General features: G+C 35.6%; 1 protein-coding gene across 4 annotated transcripts in view; it reads right to left on the bottom strand.

Annotated features, from left to right (window-relative positions):
- The window catches only part of LOC133203683 (E3 ubiquitin-protein ligase PDZRN3-B-like), a 95,552-nt gene that overhangs the window by 16,016 nt on the left and 53,125 nt on the right, over positions 1 to 26,411 (bottom strand). For 3 of the 4 annotated variants that reach the window (XM_061339451.1, XM_061339455.1, XM_061339454.1), the window contains 3 exons: positions 8,599 to 8,810; positions 5,173 to 5,314; positions 2,214 to 2,312 (listed from right to left, as the gene is read on the bottom strand). In XM_061339451.1, the coding sequence (XP_061195435.1) occupies positions 2,214 to 2,312; positions 5,173 to 5,314; positions 8,599 to 8,810 (453 nt within the window). Of the gene's footprint in view, positions 1 to 2,213; positions 2,313 to 5,172; positions 5,315 to 8,598; positions 8,811 to 18,332; positions 18,468 to 26,411 lie in introns of those variants that run through there. The other variant, XM_061339453.1, reaches the window with a different exon arrangement.

Below are 26,411 nucleotides of genomic sequence, written 5' to 3'. Positions count from 1 at the left end.
AGTTTCTCCTGTCTGATACTAAGTCAGCCTCTCTAATGAAAATTGCCAGCCTCAATTTGATAAATTAATTGAGGTAACTTTAATCAATAGACATTGTAATTCTCAGTCAGGGATCATCACAAGGTTGATTAGGCGGGCGGGCTTACAAATCAAATCTAATGAGTGAGGGGAGAGAAAGTTCTGCCAAGAAATGAGTGTTTATTAATTTTACACGATCAGAAACACATTATTATCAGGCCTAACGCTATAACTAATAGGTCTTGTATTACTGAACTCTGGCAGATCCTCACAAATATGATGCACATGTTTTGCCATCTGTACATTATTAAAAAATAACATTATTATAAGAAAGCAATAGACATTTTACATTGGCACCACACGCAAGTCACAGCAATGGACATTTTTTCATTGGCACTGAACAGAATTTTTCTGACCCTGCCCTGCATCTCCTGAATGTTTGGTCAATTATTGATACACATGACCTTGTATTCCCAGGGTGTCATGTCAACACATCAAGACTGTCAGAAAATTTACAGCCAGTCTGTCAAACAGTACAAGGAATCCCTCTCTCCCTCCAAAGTGTCAAATCTGGCGAGTCACTCTTAAGGGATGTAAATAAACTGGTCATAAATCAACAGGGATCTTAATGGGACTCAAGAGGGTCTGGTCTTCTAGACACAGCAGAGGGGATAAGTCTTCCTCTGATGTAAAAACAAAATACATGTCAGTGCTGTTAGTGGTGAGAGGCCATTACCCTGTACCAGGGCTTCCCAGCAGGTGCCCCCCAGTCATCGTCTGCTCCTCAGCTTTATCAGTCACACTCAGAAGCCTCAAGGATGCTGAGCAGAAACCACAAAAATGTGAGCAGAAGGACTGGGGGAAAGAAACAACACCATCAATAAAACCATCACTGAGACACATTTCTCTACATTAACAAAATTAAGGCATTGACTGTGTGTGTAATTTTTAAAACATTTTTTTTCAACTGCAAAAAGTGCAGTGTGTAGACACTTTTTGCAGATTTATCCCTAAGTTGACTCATTGAAGAAGAAATGAGATATTTTGCTGAGGTGTGTATTAAAGTCTATGACCCTAGAGGTCGACCACTGGCCTTGGTGTGTGATATGGAGGAAGCAGTGGGAGGGGTCCCATTATTAATCACATAATGACCCTAACTTGCACTCGACTTCAACAGGAGAAGAAAATAAATGGAGGGAATTGATATGGAGACCCTAACTCATCTATCACATGTCTTATTATACCGATCAGCTGACAGGTAGATTTTTACCTGCTGTTTACCTGTGCTATACAATATCTACTTGTAGATTATCATATACAATAACACCTCAACAGAGACCATAATAGCTATACTGACCTTCTGGCCACCTTTGGAGAAATATAAACATCCCCAATTCAAATCACACAAGTTTGTAACCATTAGATGTCCCTATAGACTTCTACTACAGACTTACAAACCTGTACCCATCTCCAAATGACCAAGTCCTAGCAGAAAATCAAGGGCCAAACTACTTTTATAAAGCAACAGAACAACCCCTTTTGAGAGGACTGAAGAAAACTCTTGACCTTTGATGACCTCAGACAGTTCCCAGGTTTTTTTTTTTTCACCAAGTATTATGAGAAAGAAAACATGTGACTAGATGACCCTAATTTCACTGATACATGCAGGTATATTCATTTTGTTTAATTCTCCTGAGAAAGAAGCAGATGATCTTTTCCCTTCACCTGAAGTACACACACAAAGATATGGTGAGAACTGATAAAGAGACTTAGCTTCAATATTTCTTAAAATTCCATAGAACATTTGTGACTCCTAACTTATTTTCATATACAACAAGTAAATTCCAAGTGGATGTAATGTCCTCTGCAGCTAGAACTCACAATTTATTCAATACCAGCTGGATAATGCAACATAGTCCTCTGCCAAAGTAATAATCATTTTCAATGCTAATAAAAATTATCTCCATTACTTCAAACCATCCAGTTTACCCAGTAGCAACATTTAGAACCCACAACCGTGCTGCAAATGCCCAAAATCTCAAATCTACCCATCCCCATCCTGAGCTGTAAAATCTCTCATCTCCCCTACCAGCTGTGAAATCTCACCTCTACCCCCAATCCGAAACAGAATTTATACTTGCATTGTTTCTGACCCCCCCTATGGTAAAGAGGGGACCCCCCTTAGGGCCACTTACCTCACTGATAAAGATGTCTGTGGTTTCATCCTCCAGAGATCCGTAACACAGGGTCAGGCCCAGCTTCTGATTGTCCACTGATCTGTGTAAAATAACCTCCTACAAGACAAGAGTCAAATTACTTCATAGATATCCTCTGTTAACTTTATACTGGAAGTTTGTGTTGCTTCCGTAATACCATTTTCATTCAGAAGAGAGTAAATGAAAACTGTTAGCTTCATCCATAGTGGTAATACTTTCAGTTTCACTTCATTAAAGACCACTATTTAAAATCAACATAATTTAGCGACTTGATGTGCTGCAAGGTTCTCAGGTTGATTTGAGAGACCCATCAAGGGCTCTTATATCCACTGAAGTCTGAAACGGGACCACCTTTCCCACAAAAAGAAGATTCTTCAGTTCTAAATGACTACTTCAACTCTCTTTTGATGTCACTCAACAATCTTTCATGAGTTATCACCCCTCTAAATGGCCAGCTTAATAATTAACAATATCATTACAATCAATGTGTGAGTATTTGCTTAAGTTGTTTAGATGGAGGGACGAGTGTTAATATAATGCCTCTGTCAACAGTCGCAGAACACCTTGTGTAAGGACTCGGTACACGGAGGATGTTTGAGTTGTAATTGGTGTTGTGTGATCCCCAATGTAAACAAAGCTGAAGTCGATCATTCATGGCTACCAGAGCAGGCTCAAAGGACAGAAATAGGAGAGGTTTATTGTGATTTAAACAAACTTTCAAGTCGGTAAATATCCTGAATGAGAGAAATCGGCAGAAACACGATCAAGGAAACCAAACCGTGTTAGAATTATTTTCAAACATATCATAAATGTATTTAGATTTCCTAAGGTGATTAAGCTTTTTCTTCCTTCAGCACGAATTCATCTACAGTTCAAGCACTGGTATGAACTTAGATTAATCCTGTACTAAAATTAAGTACCAAACAGCAAAGCGTGTCAATAGTCACAAGATGGACCAGTGTGGACTTAATGCAGAAAAAAATAAATTATACTTGGCAGCATCCACTTAATAAACAGCCCCTCTATAAGTCTCCTCCTTATTTATAGATTGCTAAATTGTCTCAACTGATGCACACAGTGGTAGCGGGGTCCCAGGTTTGATTCTTAGTCTAGCCATGTATTTTCATTATATTATATTTGAAAATTTTCAGTGTATTTTTATTCATTCCTCCTTTCCATGAGAACATCCACAGTAATAACTTACAGTTATAATGAAATTCACATACACAGTGCAAAGCTCATGTTTTTTTTTTAATTTATTTTTGTTTAAATTTCAACTGAATTTTCATCAATTTTTTACAATATTACAATTATAATACACATGTACATCATTTCCAAGACAAGAAGCAATTTTTATCAGAGACAAGATTAAGTCTGTAACAATGATTACTTATAAAACATCTAAAAAATCAACTTAAATTTCACAAGTAGATGCAACGCAAGAAGTACATGTATTGTTGGTTGCTTTTTCAATAAGTGCTGATTCAACAAAATGTCTCTGGATTTTATTTGCTCTAACAAAACAGAGGAACAAGATGGCTGTCTGATTAAGGCAGGATTGACAAACTTATCTCCAGAAACATGGCGTTAAGTCGGAGATTGAACAAAAACATATGATAAAAGGTATTCCATGTTTCCCTGTCTTACATTACAGGAGGGGTATACTGTACACTTTCTAGACTCTAACCCACATCATTAGGGGGAAAAAAGAGCATTGAAAACAAGCACCTGTTCTGTTGAAGAAAGCCCCTCATTTCTTCTTTACCTCAAATAAAAACTCAAGTTGACTCATTTGATCAGATAGCAGATTTTTCACTTGTCTTTTGACAGATGTGATTTTTTTTCTGAATCAGATTTTCTTTTTTTTTATGATAAACATCTGAATTTAACATGAATTTATGGGGTATCTATTTCACATATGAACAAAGAAAATTCCCTTTATCCAAAATATGATCAGTTACAGTATGTGAATTTCATTTCAGAGAACATGCGATTGTAATACCTTAGCACATTAATAAAACCTCAGTGCATATCTCGCAACCACTGCTTGATTTATCTGGCGTTACTGCATGAGATGTGTAATCTATACCTATTCATTAAGAAGGATACCTTTACAAATGAAGTGCACCGGGGTCATTCCCGGTGACCCCAGGTTCTTAGTCTGCACAGAAAGACATCATGTAAGCTTATAGATGGCAGCAAGGCCAACAGGGGGAGCAAATTAATATATTTAATTTCAAAAAGATCCATAAAATTATTGTCAAACTGGTACTCATAAAGGGTTACAGAACAAAGCAGCCGGACACCTCTTCATCTGTTAATCAGATTAAATTCACACTACCAAAAAAAAAAACAACCTTATCCTTGTCAATCATAAAAGCATAAATAACAATAAAAATGGATTTTTGTGTGGGACAAAAAAAAAAACAACTCATTAAATGCAATAAAAAATTGTCGCTATCTTGAGTAATTCTGCACCCAGATGTAATAGTATCACACTTCTGTGGTGCACGGTTTTTTTTGATACTGGAGAACTTAGTGTCGAGTTTAGTCTAATTAAACCACATTAGTCAAGGAATAATCTTTATCTTGTTCATTGTGACTGACAGCTGAATAATAGGACTATTAGAGAGTCATTACACAATTATCTTCAATGTTTTTGAGGTGGTATTTCATCACTTACGATGTGACTCCTCTCCCGTGACAATAAAATCGTATTCAGGATCAGACAACTCAGATGACTTATAAATCTACACTGCACAGAACTTAGTTTCCAACGTGACAAAGTTCATTTATAACAATTTCTAGCAATATAAGACGGGTATTAATTAGTATCAGAAATGCTAAATATTACACTACTCTCTAGGAATGAGTTTGTATCTGACATTAAAAGTGCTGGTGGAAAAGTTGCTTGTTAATCAATATTTTTGTTCCTTACCTCGTATTCCATTTCATATCCGATTCTGTCATCAAAGTACGGATCATCGTAATCTAGATTGTGAGCCATTTCTATATCCGTCAGGCCCATGTCCGTGCTCGGAGAGAACGCCAGTGGCCGTCGAGTTCCAGGCTGGTACAATCTGTCAAAGAAATGGACAGATGCGTAAAAAATTTAAAAATTAAGTAAATGACTGCATCAGCTTGGTTACGTTTGAGCTGCATCTTAAGCAATGCTGCACGTATAAACATTCACTTCATCCTGAGAGGCTTCCAGAATAAACTTATAATTAAAACATACAGGGTTAAAGTAAAATTATATTAAATTAGTTACTTGAAATCTGACAATTAAAAAGCCTATATATGAACTGCAGTATTTCATGAATTCACCGTTTACCAATGATACAAATGCACTCTATTAAATCTCCTCTGTTTAAGAAAATGCAAGTCAAAAAAATGATACAAATCTGCTTTTTAAATTTATTTGACAATTTCATTTGTTAAAAGGAAGTTAGGCGCCGCCACTGAATCAACAAAATGCCGACACCTTTTTCCTGTGAAAAAAACCCCACTAACACTGTAGACTGTAGAAAAAAAATGTCAGATTTATTGGTATTAAACTATCAACCACTGATCTGACAATTTTTCATATGATATATGGCGTTTGTCTGCAGGTATCCAGTTAATAGTGAACGTCTTGGTGCAATGGTCTTTCCTCGGTCCACATAAACAATAAAATTTGACAGACTTCAGAATATTGTCATAGAAATGTCTCTGTGTAGTTTATCATACCCACCATATCAAATAATCTTCTATGGTGTTGAAACAACTAAAGAGATGAGATTTCAGAAGTCTCATTTTGATTAGTTTGTGTTAGAGCAATACGTGAAAGAAACACACCACAGAATCTCACTGTCCAATAGGGATGACATGATGGAAATTTCACAAACCTCCACGTTGCCTTTTCTTAATTATCACAGATATTTTTGGAGCAATAAACTTATATGATCCTCTGAACTATAAACAAAGTAGCTGATCCATTTCCTTTATCAGACAAGAATTTTGTAAGGGTGCTGTTTTTTCTTGATGAAATGTCATAAAAAACATAGCTGTAAGTTATCATAGATTCCTTCCAGAAAAAAATGGTGTCATCAAGATAAGACGGGAGGCAATAGCATTTCATTTTTTGTTGATATTAAGGCTATGATCCTTATCTGATATCTAACATAAAGAAGCCAAAATCTACATGTTAAATGTGTACCCCCAATAACAGGGGATCAATTACCTTCATTATTCCTATCGCGATAACAGAAAATATGTCCCTTTGTTACGCAATGTTAGATTCCAAGAAAGAAAAGCATTGTAAATACAGACAACACCAGGGCTGAAAGAAAAAGCTTTTAAGCTCGTGTTCAGGGAAGGCTAAATTCCACATCCCATATAAAAATGTCATATGAAAGTTAATGTAACATTTAAGTAAAGCCTTTGATGTGTGGTTTTACGAGATGATGTATTCTGGGTTTAATGGTTCCTAACTCTCTACGCCATCAACAGGTAGCTACTGTTTCCACCTGGGTATTATGTTTGAAGTTGTGCACTTCTGTATTGGTCCCCAAAAAAGCCAGAGGCAGTTAGAAAATTGGAAAAGAATATAGACTTTTTAGCATAGACTACGTACTTAATTTACATTTAAATATCATTTATACAATTACAGATACAAGTTTGTTTTTTATTTTCCGGTAAAAAATTTGCAGGAAGAGTGATTACTCTAGGATAAATATAGTGCCAGAAAATATGCAAGTGCTAATTAAAAAATTTGAAAATAATTCTGTGAGATATTTTGTCTGATTTGAAAATCTTTTAAAATATTTTAAACAAGAACTCTTGGAATCATGTCTACGTAAACACAACTGGCTGATTCAGTCTGTAAACTCTTCTCAGTCGTCATGTGAAAATACGAAAAAAATGTTAAAAGGTAAATCGTGAAAACATACCACATTGTTTGCTATGCTGAGAGATATTGTGCAGGGCTGAATTTGACAGAAAACAATTTATACATAAAATTGTGCAGATCTGGAGGGTTTCTTCTTTTTTTGCTTTGTTTTGTTTAGCTTGCTTTTCTATAATTTCTGAATAACATATATCATGACTTTTTGTAGCGATTTTATCACGACTCTTTGGAGTGATACCTAACAAACAAGACACTACTGGTATTCAAAAAGTTGTCTTTGCAGGCACACGTAATCTTCATGTTTATAAAAAAAAAAATGCGATTTCAGAAAGTGCATGCTCAATTCCAGCTGGAAAATTAAATCTAATTAAACTAATAGCTGACACCTCAAAATCAGTAATTTTTATATATCACCAAACTTAATTTTCTCTTTGATCTTGATAACATACACTGTGTTAATCCAGACAAGAATATATTGGCTTTGTTTGATTTAAGTCAATGTCTTTTAGAAGCAAATGTATCCCTAACTTTTATCAAGTCTGTAAAACCTTTCATCCTCCCTCCTTGCAAAACAAAAATCTCCATTTTCATCCAAGGTTTATCTTTTTTTCTTTACATAAAAAACACCAAGAATAAATACCTCGGGCATCTGTTCTTACTGTACCTATGGTTATCATGGCAATAAAGTTCTTACCATGAGTTACGGCACCCAAGTGCCAATCAAACTCTAGGGTCATAAAATATAATTACACAGCTCTGAAATTCTCAGTGAGGGTGGTTAGGAAACAATTACAACTCATTTAGTATTTATTTCTTCCCCTGAATTAACTCAAGACAACAATCTTCTGGAGGGCTATACCCTTTAGCAGGAAAGATTATAAATTTGCAATCTTCTTCAGAGCCATTTACGTACCAAAGAGATAAGAGAGGAGGGGGCTTTTAATTATTACATTAATTACATCTAATTAAGTCATCATACGGCACTGTTAGTCTTCATGTTGTTGCTGCTATAACTATGCTAAAATTCCAGCTGAGGTGAACCACATGACTATAGACTGCAATGTTTTGCCAAAGTAAATTTTCTTTACAAGAGGTAATCCCTCTGCAGCTAATACTGGGAGGGGGAGGGATGGGGATTGAATGACTACCCATAAGTGGAACAATAAAATTGCAATCAGTCTGTACACAGGCAGCATATATAGATACACAATACAGGGGTAATATCTTAGACTAAAGCACAATGGTAAGAAGGGTTGGTGGGTGGTCTCCCCTACAGGAGTACTCTCCAAGAGTAACACACAACACTTACCCTGAGGGGAAGGGGGGGGAGTAAAAAAGGTAGTAACACACAACACTCTCTCTGGGGGTACCTGGGGGTAGGTAAAGAAGGGAGGGGTGAAGTAACACACAACACTTACCCTTGGGGGGGGGGGGGTAGATAAAGAGGGGAGGGGTGGAGTAACACACAACACTTACCCTGGGGGGTAGGTGAAGAAGGGAGGGGTGGGTGGCCTCCCATACAGTTCCTCCTCTGTCTGGGTTGATGTGGACACCATATTGGGTGGAGTATTCTTCATCTTATTCTTACTGACCCGTCTGAGGACCTCTACAGTGATCGGCTCGGACGCCGCTCGGAATGCCTCCACTGCCTCCTCGTGACTAGCTTGTGACAAATCCTGACCATTTACCTATAAATAGACAAGGAAAATACCCTCCATCAGAAAATTAATCAAACATACCCTCTATACACTGCACTAAAATTCAGGACATTTAAAACAATGTAACTGTTGCACATAAATTTTTATCATCAAAAAGTCAACATGTACATCAGATACTTTTAAAATTTAATATCATTACACATGCCAACAGCATCATCAGGTCTGCAGGACAACGAATGTTCAGATTAATTAAACTTTCATTTCTCAGTGTCTGCCAGACAATAAAACTGCAGACAATCCAAGATAAAACAATCAAACTCGGCAATAATGAGCAATTATCCGCAAATTATCCGGCTTCATTACACAATAGAGACCGGCATTACATAAATATTTGATTTCCCTCTGTAATCTTTCTATTGGAGTACTGCAACATGACAGCTAGCAGTGTCAACATGAAGTCCAATGTCACGAGATGTCAGACTATGGAAACTCAAAATTAAAAAAGAAAACGGCATTCCAGGCTTTAGTGAGTCATGACTTCTATAAGTACCTAACAGGTGCTTGGTGCTGAGGCTGGCCTTGCTGGCTGATTCATTACTGATGTACACCTCTCATTAGGAATCTATAAATGACTAATTACTCCCTCCTATTATTCTACTATTCCCATTACTCTTCAATGATTGCCTATGAATTATTACTGTTTATATCTAACACTGGCCAGTTATAGCGAATTGTTAGAGATTTATCAATAATTAAAGATTCTACATGTACAAGGTGTAAACTGGGATCTCCAATTGCTTAGAAGATCTGTAATTATTAATTACAGCGTTAATTAGGTTTAAACTAAATAATGCTTTAACCTTTCCCAAGAGACATTTTATTCAATTCTTCCTCCTCGACAATAGGGTTGTCTGTGACAGTTCCTATTGTAGGACAAAGTGAAAAATTTACTTGAAGCTTTCATCATAGGTGTACGATATTTCTACCTCCTGTAAAAAGCACAACTTTTCTGCATTAAAATTTAATGTGCTTTTCATATAGAAATGAAATTTGTTTGATCTTTTTTTCATCAAAAAAAAAAAAAAACATGAATATTTTAGATGTCAGACCTCAAAAGGACATGATAACCTTTCGTTTTTACCCCCAAGGACCACTGAATATTTGCAGTCATGCTTTGATTTCGGAATGCGCATACCTTCTGCAGGTCAATAAAGTGACACAAAAGTGTAAATATTTACCGCATTTTTCCTTGACAGGTTTTTATATAGATGTCATCGTTCTATTCTTTTGACAAGAAAACAAATCACTCAATGATTGAATGAAATTTATACATTCTTAATTCTAAACGCCTAATGAGACAATAGACCAAATAATATAAAGACAATTGTTTTTCGAAAAATGAAAAACGATCATATTCAAAATATGGAACAAATAGTGTTGAAGTGTTTTTGGAATTTTTTGATAAAAGATTACTTTTGTTAATTGTTTGCAATAGAAAACAGGATCTATTACCATAATATAGAAGTTACCAAACTTCAAAAATTCTATAAAAATCTGAAAGATAAACCTGTTAAACTTTCATTCATATGAAGTAAAAAAGCTTACACATTAGAGATACGATAAAAAAAAAAAGGTTTTCAAGAAAAGGAAGAGAAAAATTTAAGCAATATTCCTCACAAGAAATCTTCAAAACACGTCAACACAAATAAAGCCGGGATCAGGTGTGTTAGAAGATCCGAGGTGAGAGTCATCGATTTCTTCAGAAATACACTTTTGTACTTACTGATCAAACAGAGCGAACCCTCGAGTAAATACCAGATAATTAGCAGCAAATCAATGTTTCCTTTCCATAATAAACACTAAACAAATCTAAGATGCTGCCTAGCTCTACCTAAGTAAACACCATACTGTTTAAACCCCAAGTCGGTGCAGTAGACTAAATTCAGAGACTAATGCCCAACTAAATAGTTCTGCTATTTCGCATTTTTCAAGAAGCAGAGTGATGGTAAATCATGCATTCAATTTCTTCTGCAATTAATGTTTTTAGGAGATTTTGGCACTTGCACTCAGTCTCTTAGCCTCTACCACTGTATGCAAGAGGTAAGCTGTTCTATATTTAAAACCTTGCTAATTCAAACTAGCGCCAATCATAATTATGCCTTGACTGGAACAATTCCACAGGGAATTAATAAAACAGTATGCAGAGTAATTTGGGAAATAACTGCCTGGTGTGTTAAGACACAGAACTGACTTTATTCTGGAGCAATGATTGACAGAGCAGCCATTATCACATGTTAATAGCTCCGAATATTTTGTCTTATTGTCACCATTTCTACACCATTTACTAGTGAAGCCACACTTACTAACATTTAAATGAATCAGAGGCATTAACTTCTTCTCTAGAATAATATGGTCTTTAGTTTTTAATATGTATTTCATACTTCTACTTTATCCATGAACTAAAATAACATTTAGAACTACATAAATCTCTGTTTTATCTGACTAGATGACATCGGCATCTGATGAAGCGTGCACATCTGTAAATTGAAATCGGAAGCTGCAGCACTGTGCAACAGTTGCACTCGGGCAGAAGACAGACTGATACTGTGTGATGTTTCCTATCTTCAGTGTTGTATAAATCAACAAGTTCCCTCATCAAGTAAAAGCCCTTCATGTTTTTACGAGATATTTCTGTTTCACTTAAATCCCCCCCTGACAAACTTCAGTCACTTAACCTTTAAATTCATCAGAAAACATCTAACAGAATGAGTAACATAATGTAATCAAAACTGTGCTTCATCTTTGCGTTTGCTTGTTGGTTTTTTCCTTGACACCCCTATACCTATGTTTCATTCAGGACTTCTTTCAGTGTATTAAACAGAGCTTCCCCAGATTCAATCTCGATCCCGCTATTATATCTCGATCGATCTCGCTAACATCACTGAACAAAAATAGCCGCATGCAGCAATCTCTGATCACTCAACAGTTGGTTGGCTTCATTTTTTTCCAGCCCGATTTCTTTTTTCTTTTCCTTTACAGTTCCCGGGCAGTAATATTTTATTTCCATCATCTTTTATAATTGTATGATGGATGACTTAAGTATCAGTTGTATCACACTACCTAATCTGTTTGTCTTGTACAGCTGATGTTGCTACCCTTCAGCTAAATTCATAAACGGAGACACATCCAACCATCCCACATATGGCCCCCAAAACTTCTAAATGATTCTCTATTTTTCAGCACAATATCAGTCTTGGCCACTAGCTATGGAACTTCTGTCTACATTAAATATCAAATATCAATTAGCAGATCAAAGAGTAGGTGAATCATTTTTACATATTTATATATCAGGTGCTAATGGCCAAGTTCAACATGTTACCAGGTTAGATGCATGGTAAAGAGGCAAAATTCCTCTGTTTAAATGAACAAAATATTGTAAACAAACTTTTTTTTCCAGGGAATCACAATTTTTGTTCAATCCTCAGTCACAAAATTTCGCGGCTTTCTTAGATTGCCTTTGTATGTCATAAATGCACTTTTTGTACGCCGTGTCAAATTTCCGTGGACAATTTGTGACCTTGCACACAGTGTAAATTAAGCAGCACATATACAGTATTTCACCATTTTTATATCATCAGGTAAATTTATAGTAAAAATAAATTTCATTGATCAAGTTTTGTGATTGGGTCAGTCATTTACAAATGTTTCCAAGAATTGTGACATCTGGGTTGAGCATTCGTAAGTATAATATAGCTTTGATCTCTCCTCATGCAGAAAAAACTGCTTCAGATACAAAAGTTTACAATTCCCATGTCATCAGCATAGAGGGTGAATTATATGTGTTCACATATCTAGAGGTCCTAGCTATTCAGTATTGGTACATTACATAACTCAGAGACAAGCTAGAGATACCTGATTTTCTATTGTAAGCATTATCTGCTGCTTGTCTCCCCTGATAATCTTTTATTACCAGAGCCTAATAAGATTCTCTTTTTTAATAAAGCCCAACAAATACTCCCTCATTGATCAAGCGACATCAGCTTACAGAACTTATTTGTCGGACAACGTTCATACATCTCTGGCAGAATCAATGAGCGATTATTTTCTTTTTCTTCCACGGAACGTCTTTATGTTCCAATTTGGACGAGTCTTCATTGCTTTTTTATGATATGCTAACCACTGTGTCTTACACAAAAAGAATAGATTATTGACAATTTTGCATGGATGAATTCCATGTTTTAAATGAAGGATTGCAGCAGTAACAGATGACATGACGATAAACACAATCAGTCTCAACTCTGGTAACTTAATAATCTAGTCACGTTTCTTCATATTAAAAATATTTAATCATAAATGTTAAAAAGCAAGAGTGTCATCAAAATCTGTGAAAAAGTTTCCTGCAATTTTTTTGAAAAAGACAGTGCTCCATCTATTACATCCCAAAGCCAGGATAATGTATGCAAACGGAAATATAACCATCAAGGAATAAAATATGGCAAACATAAGCTATTTATCCTCACACAGTTTGAATTAATTATGAATTTTTTTTCCTTACAAACCTTTTTAAATGTTAATATGAAGAAGCATTAATCCACTCTCTAATTACAAAGCCCACATTAAACCTTCAGCGATACTGCTCTTGTGCTGTCCAAATTGGTCACGATTCCACAGTCTCCCTCCTACGAGTGGCAATGAGTGGTAACATAAGAACGGTAAAACAGAAAGGTGGTAACGAGTGGTAACATAAGAAAGGTAACACAGAGTGGACAAGCTAAGAGTCTGGGTTTCCCATCTCTAACCAAGGTAACACGAATCAATAAACACCTTACTTATTATTTTTGTCTCTTCATTGATTCTGCCTTCACCATCTTCCTGGAAATCTCACAGCAAGTAACCATCCTTATGAACTATTGCAGATGCTGAGGCAATAACCACTGGTACTTTGTTCTATAAAATCTCATAATTCTTTCATCAAATGCAAGCAACACAGAACATTACTGTTTCCTCGTTATGCAGGAAGCATTTGATGCAAAAATGTGGTGCATACAATACTTTTCAATGTAATACCCTCTAGGACTGAGCCATTCCCTACAATAAAAGCCTGCACATCATCTCTTATCCTAATAAACCCCTGAAAGAATCCACAACAAACATGCCCGTTCTTCATTGCTCATCCCTCTTTGTCTAAAGGCCATTCTTTGTCATTTTCTACAAATAAGCTATTGATTTTTGGAGTAAATGAACTCTAATACTCTGTAGAAATAGAGAGGTTTACTCAACTGGACAGCTCAATGGGATAAAATAACCAAACAGGCATGAAATATAATACCAAGTATGTCCACCTTAACTAACATCAACCTCTCTCTCTCTCTCTCTCTCATTAACATTGGTTCCTATGCTAATTGATCCATCAAAGTTCTTTGAAACAGCAAAGGAAATTTTCAGTTTTTGGTTTTCCTTGAAAGGGTAACAAGTAGGTTTTAATTAGTGTGAAAGTTAATTATAAACATGTACTTTAGTCTGTTCCATCTGATAATGCATGCAGATGTTTCCAAAACCTCACAACTAAACCAAAATAATCCCATATATATTGCTACTTGTACTTTAATCACTCTCACAGCCAATAAAACCCCACCATCTTAATCTATTTTAAGCTACAATACTTGTTAAGAATAAACATTTTGTTAAGGGGGAGGTAATTTAACATTACAAGGAAAAGTTGTCTCCCCTGATGGACATCTGTCGTAAATCAGACTGGACAGGTTGTTTTTTTTTTCCTTGTTTGAATTTTTAATTTCCCTCTTTGATATCCTGACCAACACTAATGGAGTGACAGTCATTACCTGACCTTTGACCTTTAAGAGTCTTTTCCAAGTAATTAAAAGTTAAGCAACTGCTTCCTGCTGAGTAACTAACAGTTAATGAAGTGGGGGAGTTATAAAGGTAACACAAGGTCGCAGTAGTTAGCAAATCGTAATGTACACTGGAGATTATTCTGACCACAACATGACTTCATAAAACCCAGGGACTCCATTACAATCACAACAGGCCATGACAATTCATGTTGATATGCATATAGTTGTTTGAAGGACCATTTAATGAGAAGCTTTGATTGGACGGAGAAACATTTAAAGTCTGTGAAGAAGTCTCTTCAGATAATTTTTAATGACAATTAATTAGTCTTAGTAATTTTAATGGCTGACTATAATTAACTTGGGTGGTTCTATAATACATAAATATAGGGGAAAAGTTTTAACAATGCAGTTCACTTCATACTTAACATTTATTAACTTGAGAAAATATGCGGAAATTGTTCAGGCTAAAATCTATTAAAATGATAATACACGACAAAAAAGAAATTCTCAAAAGCATCCAAAAATGTCGGATATCGTCATCTCCCCTAGGATTACTCTAACAGTACATTAAGATGAAAATTGATTCTAAAATATTAATTTAACAATAAAAAGAAAATGTAAGGTTCACAGTGACTAACAAGTTACTCCTCAGTGGGGGACATTTTTTGTGGGACCCCCTCTGCTTTGAAGATGAGACACGGTAGATGTGGAATGCTGGGATTTTTCTTCCTGCGGGGGGAGATAAATATCTCGTCATTTTCCAAAAATTTTAAAAGTACATTAACAAATGGAAAATCCATTATAGTGAAGTGATTATGGCCAATAAAAGTTGATTTACACGGAGAAATTACTTCTGTTATGTTTTCTGGTTCCTTAAGATGACATTTGCAATAAATGACAGTTCTATGACTGGGCAATGTAAAGATTCCGTGCGGGCACCATACCTGTTCAGTGGTATACATTAGCCTATAAAAACAAAAAGTATGATGTAAAAGATGACCTAACAGAATTATCAAACCAAAACATTTATCTTCACTTTTAAGGATCTTTATTTCTTTACATATAATATTCATGAAATCAGAAAAATGCCTCATCACTGCTCGCTGAAGTGTACTGCTTGCACAACGACAGCATGGAGCAGTTAGCAGAAATCATGCTGTAACAGCAGGGAAGACATAATCGTAAGCTATTTATTTTTCCTATAATGTGAACTCAATAACTCAGGCAATAGAGTACTGATGGGACACATATTTGTCAATAAAGCCCTAACAATGACACTTCTCGGGTCCGACTTGTCACTTTCTCTCTGTCAGAGATATAACTCGTGACCCAGAATTTCTTTTACGACTTTCCAGCTGGAAGAAAAACAAAAGCAAACTATGACAAGCTCTTTTGAAGAAAATCTGTAGGAATGGCACCAAGAATTCAGGATATATTGTCTGTAAAAATGTAAACAACCTGTCACGTTAGATCCCAAGGTGTACGAAAAAGACCTCAAAAAACCATTCAGGAAACCTCTTGAAGCAGAAATCATATTATATTGGGTAAGATATAAACTCTTAAAGAGAGAAGTTGATAAAGACCAATGTGACCTCCTGCAAGTTCTGAAGAAGTCAATAAATCAGTCCTTGAAGCAGAAATAATAAACTAATTATTTATGTGATAAGTAAACACTCCATTCTGTCTATCAACTGAAAATATCACCTCAACAATACAAGACTGCTGTATATAAGAAGTGATAGAGGGGCTGCAAATTCAAATTCAACTCTTCACGTCCAAAAAGAATGAAAACTGACGTTCATCAGTCTGGATTCGGGTTTTAAATACTGAACTCTATAATCATAATCACATTACACAAAAGCCAATATTAAGTAATGGAGTACCTTTAACCCAATACTGATCTAGTAAATCTACAGCTGTCTCTAACCACAGCCATCAGTCTAATCCGCCCGACTCCAGTCCGCCTAACTATGATTACCCCTCATCTATATATTAATGATTATTTATATTCCTCCAGTAAAAAATCCCCTCTGATAATGTACAAATAATTAAGTGTTGGGATATTTTCTCTAAGCTGCTTGGAATTTTTGGGGCCTTATTTTTGTAGGCCGTCCATTTCTGACAAATATTTACGTTTTTGAAAGGAAGGCCACCTGTTTAGTTAAACTGGTCAGTGACGGAGACCAGATATCTAGAGTCTACAGATATCTATACAGAACTTGTTAATGTTCCTGCCTTGGCTGTCAGGCAGTCTTAGTGTGTAGGGAGGAATAAACACTAATTAAGTTCATAAAAAAGGAAAACAGAAAAAAATGGAAACTAACACCTGTTTTCTCACTTCCTTAATCTGGTTCACTGGCATTTGTAAAAAAAATGTGAACCAATTTACCTGACCACAAGACTAATGATATGGAATCCTGCATGAATCATCAATGATTTCCTAAATTCTTATAATACTTCTAAATGACCTTTCTGTGTCACTTAAGATTCCTTTCTTGCAAACATTTTATTTAAACAATATTTTATTATGATTAAACATAACTGGATTGGACAGCAGGCACTGCCTATATAAGTCCTCTTGCAAACATTGCAGGTTTAAGTCTTAATTTGCAGATAAATGAGTTCTTAATTATTTCCTTTTTCATGATCATTAAGTGTTTTTATTGCATTTTCTTCATAATTTATTTCGATTCATTAAAGGAATCTGAAGCTCTCACAAATCGTCCATAAAACATATGATAATAAAAATAAACCTCAAATATTTCACTACAGTTATAAAATAAAAATACTCTGCCAAATGAGGAACGTAAATCACTAAGCAATATCTTTCTCAAGCAATATATTCAAAGCAAATGCCTGTCAGGATTTATTATTATATGCCAGCAGTGGCTGGATCCCCCCCCCCCTCCTCCCCGGATACAGAGACAGGTTCTGTATAGAGACAACTTTGACAACTTCAGAATATAGCTTGCTCTCTCTCTCTCTTGCCATTCTCCATGATGAAAAATACAGATTCCAATCACTGAGAAATGATCAATCAACAGGTGCTCCATTTCCAAAATCACTTCTTACTGTTGCATAATAAGTGCAGAAAGGGTGTTAGAAAATTCTCTGGCAGATTAAACAATAACATCCATAGCTAACCAGACAGACAGATCGAATTCTACACATTCAGGAAATACCCCAAGATAAATGCTTCACCGTGTGTCTTAACTAGACTAGAACAACTAGGCTATAGTGTCATTCAGATCAATTAAGATTGGCAAGATTACAGAACCATGAAACAGCAGCTAAGTAGGCAAAACTTAATTTAAACATTCTCATTGGTAAGCAACAACTGAACAAGTTAAAGACCTTCAAAAAGAAAAGGAAACTTTTGCAATGATGTTGCTGTCAAGTCAGAATTTTATTGTCACAAGTGTGAGACATTGAGAAGGACTCTCTCTATGGCCTAAAGTGCACCAAGAAGACTAAAATCATACTAACACATATCATCCTTCTATCATATGGTCATCTATGAACTTCAACATTCTTTGATAGAATACCTTGAGATGGATGCTTGAATATATACATATTCCTGAGAATTTGCATGCCTAGTCTTTGAGGTAACCAGGAAATAATGTGATTTCATTTGATATAGTGCATATTAATCCCTGGTACCCTTAGCTGGTTTTTGGTCCCTTGTTCGGTTCCTTACCTTAGTTAGAATGATCCCCTGCCAGAAGTCTTTGATGAGGAGAGCATGCTTCTTCTCACCCAACCCCAGACAACACAGAATCCCTGCCAAGTCCTTCATACTGCAGTCATTACACACTCCAGCAAATATCCACAAATAATAGTCACTTTGTTGTCAGCACAACTTACTTGTTCATACAAAGTACCCAAAAGAGAAAGATCCAGACAACATTGTTCCAAAAACAACAGATTTCTGGAAATGTCTGTATAGTCCTGGCTTTATCATAGACAAGAAAAACTCAGTCACTGGGATTATCTTTTCAGATTATCTTACTGGGATAATCCTCTACTTCAAAGTTTATCTGTCTCATCACTTAATCCAATTAAAACTAAAACTTTTCCTCAACTAGAGTAAGGTCTTGTGAATTGGAGTACTTCTCATTCAATGAATGTGCATTATCATGCATCTACTTCAGTTTTATATTCCCAAGAACTTGTTAATTACTCCCGTTAATCAACCTTCTAATTACAGCATCTCAACAATAAGTGCGACCTTGCTTCCTGCTTTTATCATGCCTTCTCGACTGTCACAACACAAGAGACTACAAAAATTAAATGCCCCGTCAGCCTGAGCCGACTATAAACATTCTGACAGTTGGTCATGTATTTTGTGACGTTGCATTTGCCTGATTTTGGAGGTGTGACTTGCCGGGACTTTTCAGTAATCGTGAACTCTCCTGAAGAATTTCCTGGTCAGTCTTGCAAATCTCATCCTGACGACATCAAAACAATAACTTATTTCTCCATTACAAACTTTTCCAGTTCAGAAGACATTGTTCAAAAGAGAAGAGTGACAGGTTCAACATGAAATTCATTTTAAAACATTAAAGAGTTCTTAAAAGTACAGTTTTCCACTTTGATGCAAAAATAAAGAACTTTGTTTTTCTTGTATGCACTAACTGACTGACTGTAAAATGGCAATGGCCTATAAAAATTACTTACTTTGAAACTCAAGGAAAACAAATACAAAAAGTGTACTAACTTGCACTATTATAATTTGAATCAGAAAGGTCCCCAATCAATTAAGCTTACATCCATTCCTATAAACATCGATGTATAAAGACTCTTATGAATACAGAAATTAATTGCTATGTGGGCACAATTATTAAGAACACTGTGTACACATAAACTATTCCAATGTCATTTTGAATATAATTTTCACTATTCAAGTAAAACTTGTAGGGTGTATGACCATTAATTTGTTTTCAAACTTTGACTGCTTTTCCTAGGGCCCTTTTCCTAAACTTTCAGAAACTGAACAGGGATTGTCCAAGACCTGTAAAATCTTGCCCCTGTGTATTTCTGACAGGGATAATTGTGGACAATCCAACACTGATTTTGAGCAGTCTGTAATTTATTTACACATCTATTTTTTATGTTTGAATACCTAAATTACGGTTCATGCTGACAAATTTACTGCCGTCTTAAAATACAACACAATATAAAAAGAGGTTCGGAAATAGACACAATCAATTCATTCATTATAAAGATGTATGAAATAGGTGTTTCATCACAAAATCGGAAATTGATTGATCAATTTATTCATTCAATATTGATATATTTAATTAGATGTTTCACACACTTAATGACAATAACTCTCATTGATTCAATTGACAGTTGTACATTTGTTTGGATTTATTTACAAGAATTCACACCCTGTACGTCGCGTCAGTTTTTACGATTGATAGTGACAAGGATTTAAGACGCCTTGTTACAACCACTGGGAGACAGAGATTTTGATGACACTGTGTTCTTTTCTTTGATCCTCCCCAAACCTCCATGTTTTTTACAAAACAACAACAAAATTTTCATCTGATGTTGTCTCTCACTGCTGACATCAGCGCCATCTATGGGTTAACCTCAAACATTATCTTTATAGCTACAGGTTATCCTGTTCTGTAATGTTTGGAAAATTTCTTTATTTACTTCTGAATCAGATGTGTGTGGATCTGTTTTCAATGAATAATTGCAACATTAGGTTCCAACAATATATGTTGTACATAAATCTCCAAGTCTTAAACTTGGCCAACAGGACATTCCATATTTAAAAGCAAACGACTCCAAATAGATTATCTTCACTTTCAATTCTTTGTTGTCAGTGAGTTACATAAGATAACCATGATATGGACAGAGGAAGTTGATTTGGTGCAAGTCTACAACAAGAAAGATCAACACATCGCGTGGAGATTAAAAACTTATCAAAAGGCTACCCAGTCCAAAGCTACTCATAACCCATCACAAAACTGTCAAATTTACAACCCATTTCTTCTTAAACACAATATTTTGTGAAATGACTACCAACTTTCACCATATGAAATACTGTGTAAAAGAGTGCTTTAAAACCTTTGTTTCCCATTTAAACACAATATTTTTGTCCATGAAGTAGGATCAAATAGCATGTGTAAATTTACATAGTAAAAACAAGCATCTTTAAATTCATTGATGTACAAATGAAAATATTAATTTTGCCTGATTTTTAATTTCAATCAGTCCCGTACTAAGTGAAGTAAGTTCACATTTACAAGTATAAGTACACATTTAACATTATGAGTATCAATTGAACAGAAGTATTATTTTTCTGAGTGACAAACCAACAGTGTCCCTGTACAGATAGCAATCCTGTGTGCATTACCCACAACATTCATCAACAAGCCCTGGGTATTTATGCATTATCTTTTACATCAGGGCTACATATTTCTATAAGATTTACCAATTAGACACAAAAGCACCTGACGTTGCGTTCTAATTAACTTCAATAGACAGATCCAGCTGTCATCTTGGAATCAAAAAAAAAAAATTCCACAGTGTGTTAGTATGTCAACATATGCCATTTTATGACCCACTTTAGGCAACTCAATTGTGTTTTTGTTAGTTACGTAAAGAACCAAAAACAAAAGCCATCCTTGTAACTTTGGAAATTGTTGTTCTCTCCACCTGCTCCTGCACTAGGGATTGTATGTTTAGGGGGGACGGGTGAGGGTGAAGGAGGATTTTCTCTCCTCCCAAATGCTCCTTCACTAGGGACTATGTGTTTAGGGGGGAGGGGTGGGGTAGAGATGGAGGATTTTCTCTCCACCTGCTCCTGTACTAGGGACTGTATGATTAGGGGAGAGGGATGGAGTGAGGGGGAGGATTTTCTCTTCACCTACTCCTGTACTAGGGACTGTATGATTAGGGGGAGGGGGATTTCCTCACTTGTAAATAATGTAATGCTTGGAGAGAGAAAATAGAATTATCTTTTATCAAATCTTACTACAATATATGTGATGGTCAGGCAGGTCCATCATTGGTAGCCTGAAATGGATTCAGTAAAGAACCTAATCTTGAGTTCAGGGGGCCTGAGTTCTTACCCTGCTGTTCACTCTATGATATTTCCTCCTTTCCTGTTACATACATAATGTTTTCAGTTCTACACTGCAGTAATTCTTACTCAAAGAACAAAGTTAAATGTTTCTGTTGTAAAATCTCCCACCCAAATCTCTTGTCATTGTAAAATTTCTCCATGTCTCTATAATCCCTAAAAAATTAATCACTTAATATACAGTGTATATATACTATTCCCTCACTATAAAATTACATTAATTAAATTTATACCCAAATATCACCACCTTAGCATGACAGCAACCTACGCTATAGATCATTTCAAATCTTAAATTTCATACAAATAATTTACAGGATATTTTATCGCACATCAAATGCATACCCCCAAGTGCTAGATGTCGAAGATTTTGTCAGACGGAACAATTCCAAACAGTGCAGGTCTGTCACTTACGACAAAAGGTGTGATAGATAAGCATCATGGGATACCTGACCCCATTTCATCTTCGTGTGGAGGGATGCAAAATTACACTTCAGTGACGTATATATATATAAAATAGGAAAAGATTACAAGCAATAGTATGTGCTTCCACAAAACCTGCATGCAAACAGAGGTGAAGTGAGCAGGCCCCATTGATAAAATTCACACAGCCAACAAAAGGAGGAAACAGACCTGGGATTTATTAAGATTGAAAACAGAAACCTTATTTTCATATTTGCAGAATCATGTTGAATTTTGAGGTATACGAAATACAGGGCCAGAGAATGATAGACAAGCAGAGACCTGGGACGTTACAAGATGTGACAAGACATGCGAACCCCCTTGCATTCAGTCATGACCCACCCTGATTTAATTCACCAGGTAGAAGAAAAGGAAAGGCAAATTGCTGGCCTTTGTCAACAAATTCATCCCTCTTATGAAAAAGGGGCCCACCATGTACAAATCTGTGTTGATTGATCAGTGATTTAATCTTATCTCGGAATATAATCACTTATACACATGCATTCATCTCATTCACAATTTAGTCCAGTCAGGATTTATAAATATAACCGGCTCATTCACAAGCTTATTTGTCGATTAAAAAACTGAACAATAGCAATTCTACATACAATTAGCAACCACACATAACAATTTAATTCAGACAAATATTTACTCTTAGTCCAGTTTTAAATATTATCTAACCCTTTTTATTTACTGCTAATTCGAGCCATAATTGCATTAATGTCTGACCACAGATCAATGATTTTAACTTTGTGCATAGATTTTAGTGGTCTCATCTACCACTCATATTCAGCAGATATGCAAAAGACTGCAGCCAGATATCTGAAAAGTGTAAACAAATTTCAAGATTATTTAAGAATTGGGGATTTATAATGGTAGATCTGACCTAGAAATTCACCTGCTGTGTCTGATTCTAGCTTTGATCTGTTTAACTTCAAACAAGACATATATTACTGCAAATCATCATGATATTAAACTTATATCATTGCAATACATATAATTATATAAAAGAATTCTCCTTCATGTAAAAGTGATTCTGATCTGAAAAAAAAATGAAATGGTACCAAAATGTGGTAACGGGGCAAGGGTGGAAGAGTTATAATGGAGGGGATATTTTGGAATACTTAAATAAAGGGCTAGGGTGGAATAGATGAAGGAGGGATAGGTATATGAAGGCAGGAAAGCGTGGTGCAGAAGATAAAAGGGAGAAAGTGGGTGGAATAGTTATGCTGTATGGTTTAATACAGGGTTCGACATTAACGTTAGTCCGTTAGTCTCAGACTAATATATTTTCATTCGGACTGATAAAATCTGAGGCTAATTAGTCCGAACGGACAAATAAATTTTCTGGAAAAAAATCAATAAATTGCCGATGTTCAATTCTCAACAACTTTTACTAGAAAATCCTGCATGCATTTTTAGCTTTCTAGCTTCTTGACAGGGAGTTAAGTAATTTCGAGTCAATTCGGTCTTAAGACTGATTGGTATGAAATTAAACATTCATGATTTATTATAACACAAAGATGTTTGGATATAATGTATAGAGAAAAAAACGAGATTGGGAATTCGATTGTAGTTCCTGATCTCGAGATTTCAACGAATACTGGAATAAAATATTTCACGTAAATGCTTTGTTTATTTCAAAAAAGTGCATTGCAATATTTTATTTTTAAATTAACCGTTACAAAACATTGATTTTTTTTTATTTTGATAGACTCATAAAATCTCGTGTGTACTAGTAAAAGTGAAGAAGCACTAGTCCGGTCGGACTAAAGCCTAAAAATTTTAGTGTCGAACCCTGGTAATAGTTGAAAGATGGTGTAGGGTGGAAAAGAGTGAAAAAGTTAAGGAGGGGATATGGGTAGAATAACTACACAGAGTAGGATGAAATCATTAAAGAAGGGTGTCTAAGATGCATGTAATTTATAAACTTGTGTTTCAAAGTATGTCTATTTTTTGTATAGATACAGAACTGCATTATTTTTAACCTAAACATGAAATTGCTTACACTGACCACTCAGTTTGATAAGCTCATGATTATAAATCATTAATTGTTTTAGGGGAAACCCCTGTTATTTTCACCTGTGAATGGTCAATGATATCATTAGATTCAATGTCTGTTAATTATGTCTGAATTTCAGATTTACAGACTCATTTCCTCGTCACTGCATGTAATGACCAAAAACAATCAAGAGTGAGGAATTTCATTATCATGATAAGGAAGGCACATGATTTGGATCTTGTGACGGATTTCGTACATTTTAGAGCAGTAGTCCTGGTGATTAGCAATTCTGATTGTGAGGAACATAATTTTTGACAGAAGTGGGCCATCGAGACTGCTCCCTACTGATAGCTTTACTACAACGCTCGTAAATCTTTAAATATGATCAAAGACGGTTGTAAAATAAATTATGCAGAAAGTTTTTATTTTATAAAACATCTCCTTTGGCCTATTTACCGTAAATCTCAACAACGACAGCCCAGTTATCATACAGTGCCGGCAAATAAAATGAACCGATCTGAACCTTAATCTAAACAACAAGGGAACATAGAAAACAAGAAGTTTTAATCTCATTCATCTAAAATTTCAATCTGCATGCTTAGGCAAATAATAATTTATCTATGGGCTTCAAGTTTACCTTACACATCTAATAATAATATGCTGAGAGACAAACTAGGGACATTCTTTTGCAGCACACCTGTTAAGTGACCTGATATTATACCTGAAGACAGGTGTGAGAACGACCTGCATCTTGCACACCTGTGATTGTAGACTGCTAAGATCTCCGATGACTTTGTTTGGTACACACCTATAAGTACATAAACAAGTTAAACTGCACGGCTACATTCTAACCTCCCCAGTAAAACCATTGGGAACTCATCCACACAAATATCAGCTCCATCCATTTTAAGAAAAGTCAACATAAGGTCATATTTGATTTACTTATCTTTTCCAGCACACTTAGGTTTTAAGTTCAAAGGCTGATATATAGTTGTTACAATCATCAACTCAGCATAAAATCATATTTTTATGACAGGAAATTATTTTCTATAGAACTTCATAAGCTGCCCTTTTGATCTCATCATCTTTTTAGAGTCATTTTAAGTTTATATCCATTTATGATCACACATCTTTTTTGTTGTATCTAGTATTGATATTAAACTAGCTACAAATTTGTTCAAATCAAATGAACTACTGATTGTCTATAAGCTTGCCTGACAATTGGTGAACATGCAAAGACTGAAAAGCAAACCAATTACCTCTAATCCACTGGATGTGAAAACAAACTTTAAAAAAAAATGTACTCATACACACAAATACCATACCATCTTCTATCTTTGGTTACTTTTTTACATTTTCTGCATCTTCAGATTTCTCTGGAGGTAAATGGTTCCAAGTGTACAATGCCTTAGTATAACACCATAGGGCAGAACCTAGAAAGACTACTGATAAACTGTGATGCCAGGAACCATCACAACTGACTGATGCCAGGAACTGTCACACCTGACTGATGCCAGGAACTGTCACACCTGACTGATGCCAGGAACCGTCACACCTGACTAATGCCAGGAACCGTTACACCTGACTGATGTCAGGAACCATTACACCTGACTGATGTCAGGAACTGTCACACCTGACTGATGTCAGGAACTGTTACACCTGACTGATGTCAGGAACCGTTACACCTGACTGATGTCAGGACCCATCACACCTGACTGATGTCAGGAACCGTCACACCTGACTGATGTCAGGAACTGTTACAACTGACTGATGTCAGGAACCATAACACCTGATTGATGTCAGGAACTGTTACAACTGACTGATGTCAGGAACCATAACACCTGATTGATGTCAGGAACTGTCACACCTGGCTAATGTCAGGAACCGTCACACCTGACTGATGCCAGGAATTGTCACACCTGACTGACTACAGAAAAGATAAGTGACTTTTTGTCCTAATTCCTCCAAATGTTGGTATGGAGACAGAACCCTGATCACTGGAGAAAGGGCTTAGCATTCTCCAGATGTCTATTGTAAACACTCCTAAATAATATTTCAACATCCACCAAACTTGGCAGGTTTATATACTCAGATTTTGCAGGATAAAAATGGTTTATCATTTTTCAAAACATTGCTTACTTTTGCAAATCAATGTAATAATAGATTTATAGAAATCAATTGAAACATTATACCTTGAGGACAAGGCATTACCCTTAATT

This window comes from Saccostrea echinata, unplaced genomic scaffold (genome assembly GCF_033153115.1).
Source record: "Saccostrea echinata isolate AGI-Se365-2 ecotype Australia unplaced genomic scaffold, CSIRO_AGI_Sech_v1 ptg000051l, whole genome shotgun sequence".
Classification (NCBI taxonomy): Eukaryota; Metazoa; Mollusca; class Bivalvia; order Ostreida; family Ostreidae; genus Saccostrea; species Saccostrea echinata.
The sequence above is the reverse complement of the archived record's forward strand: the minus strand, read 5'-3'. Positions and strand labels throughout refer to the sequence as shown.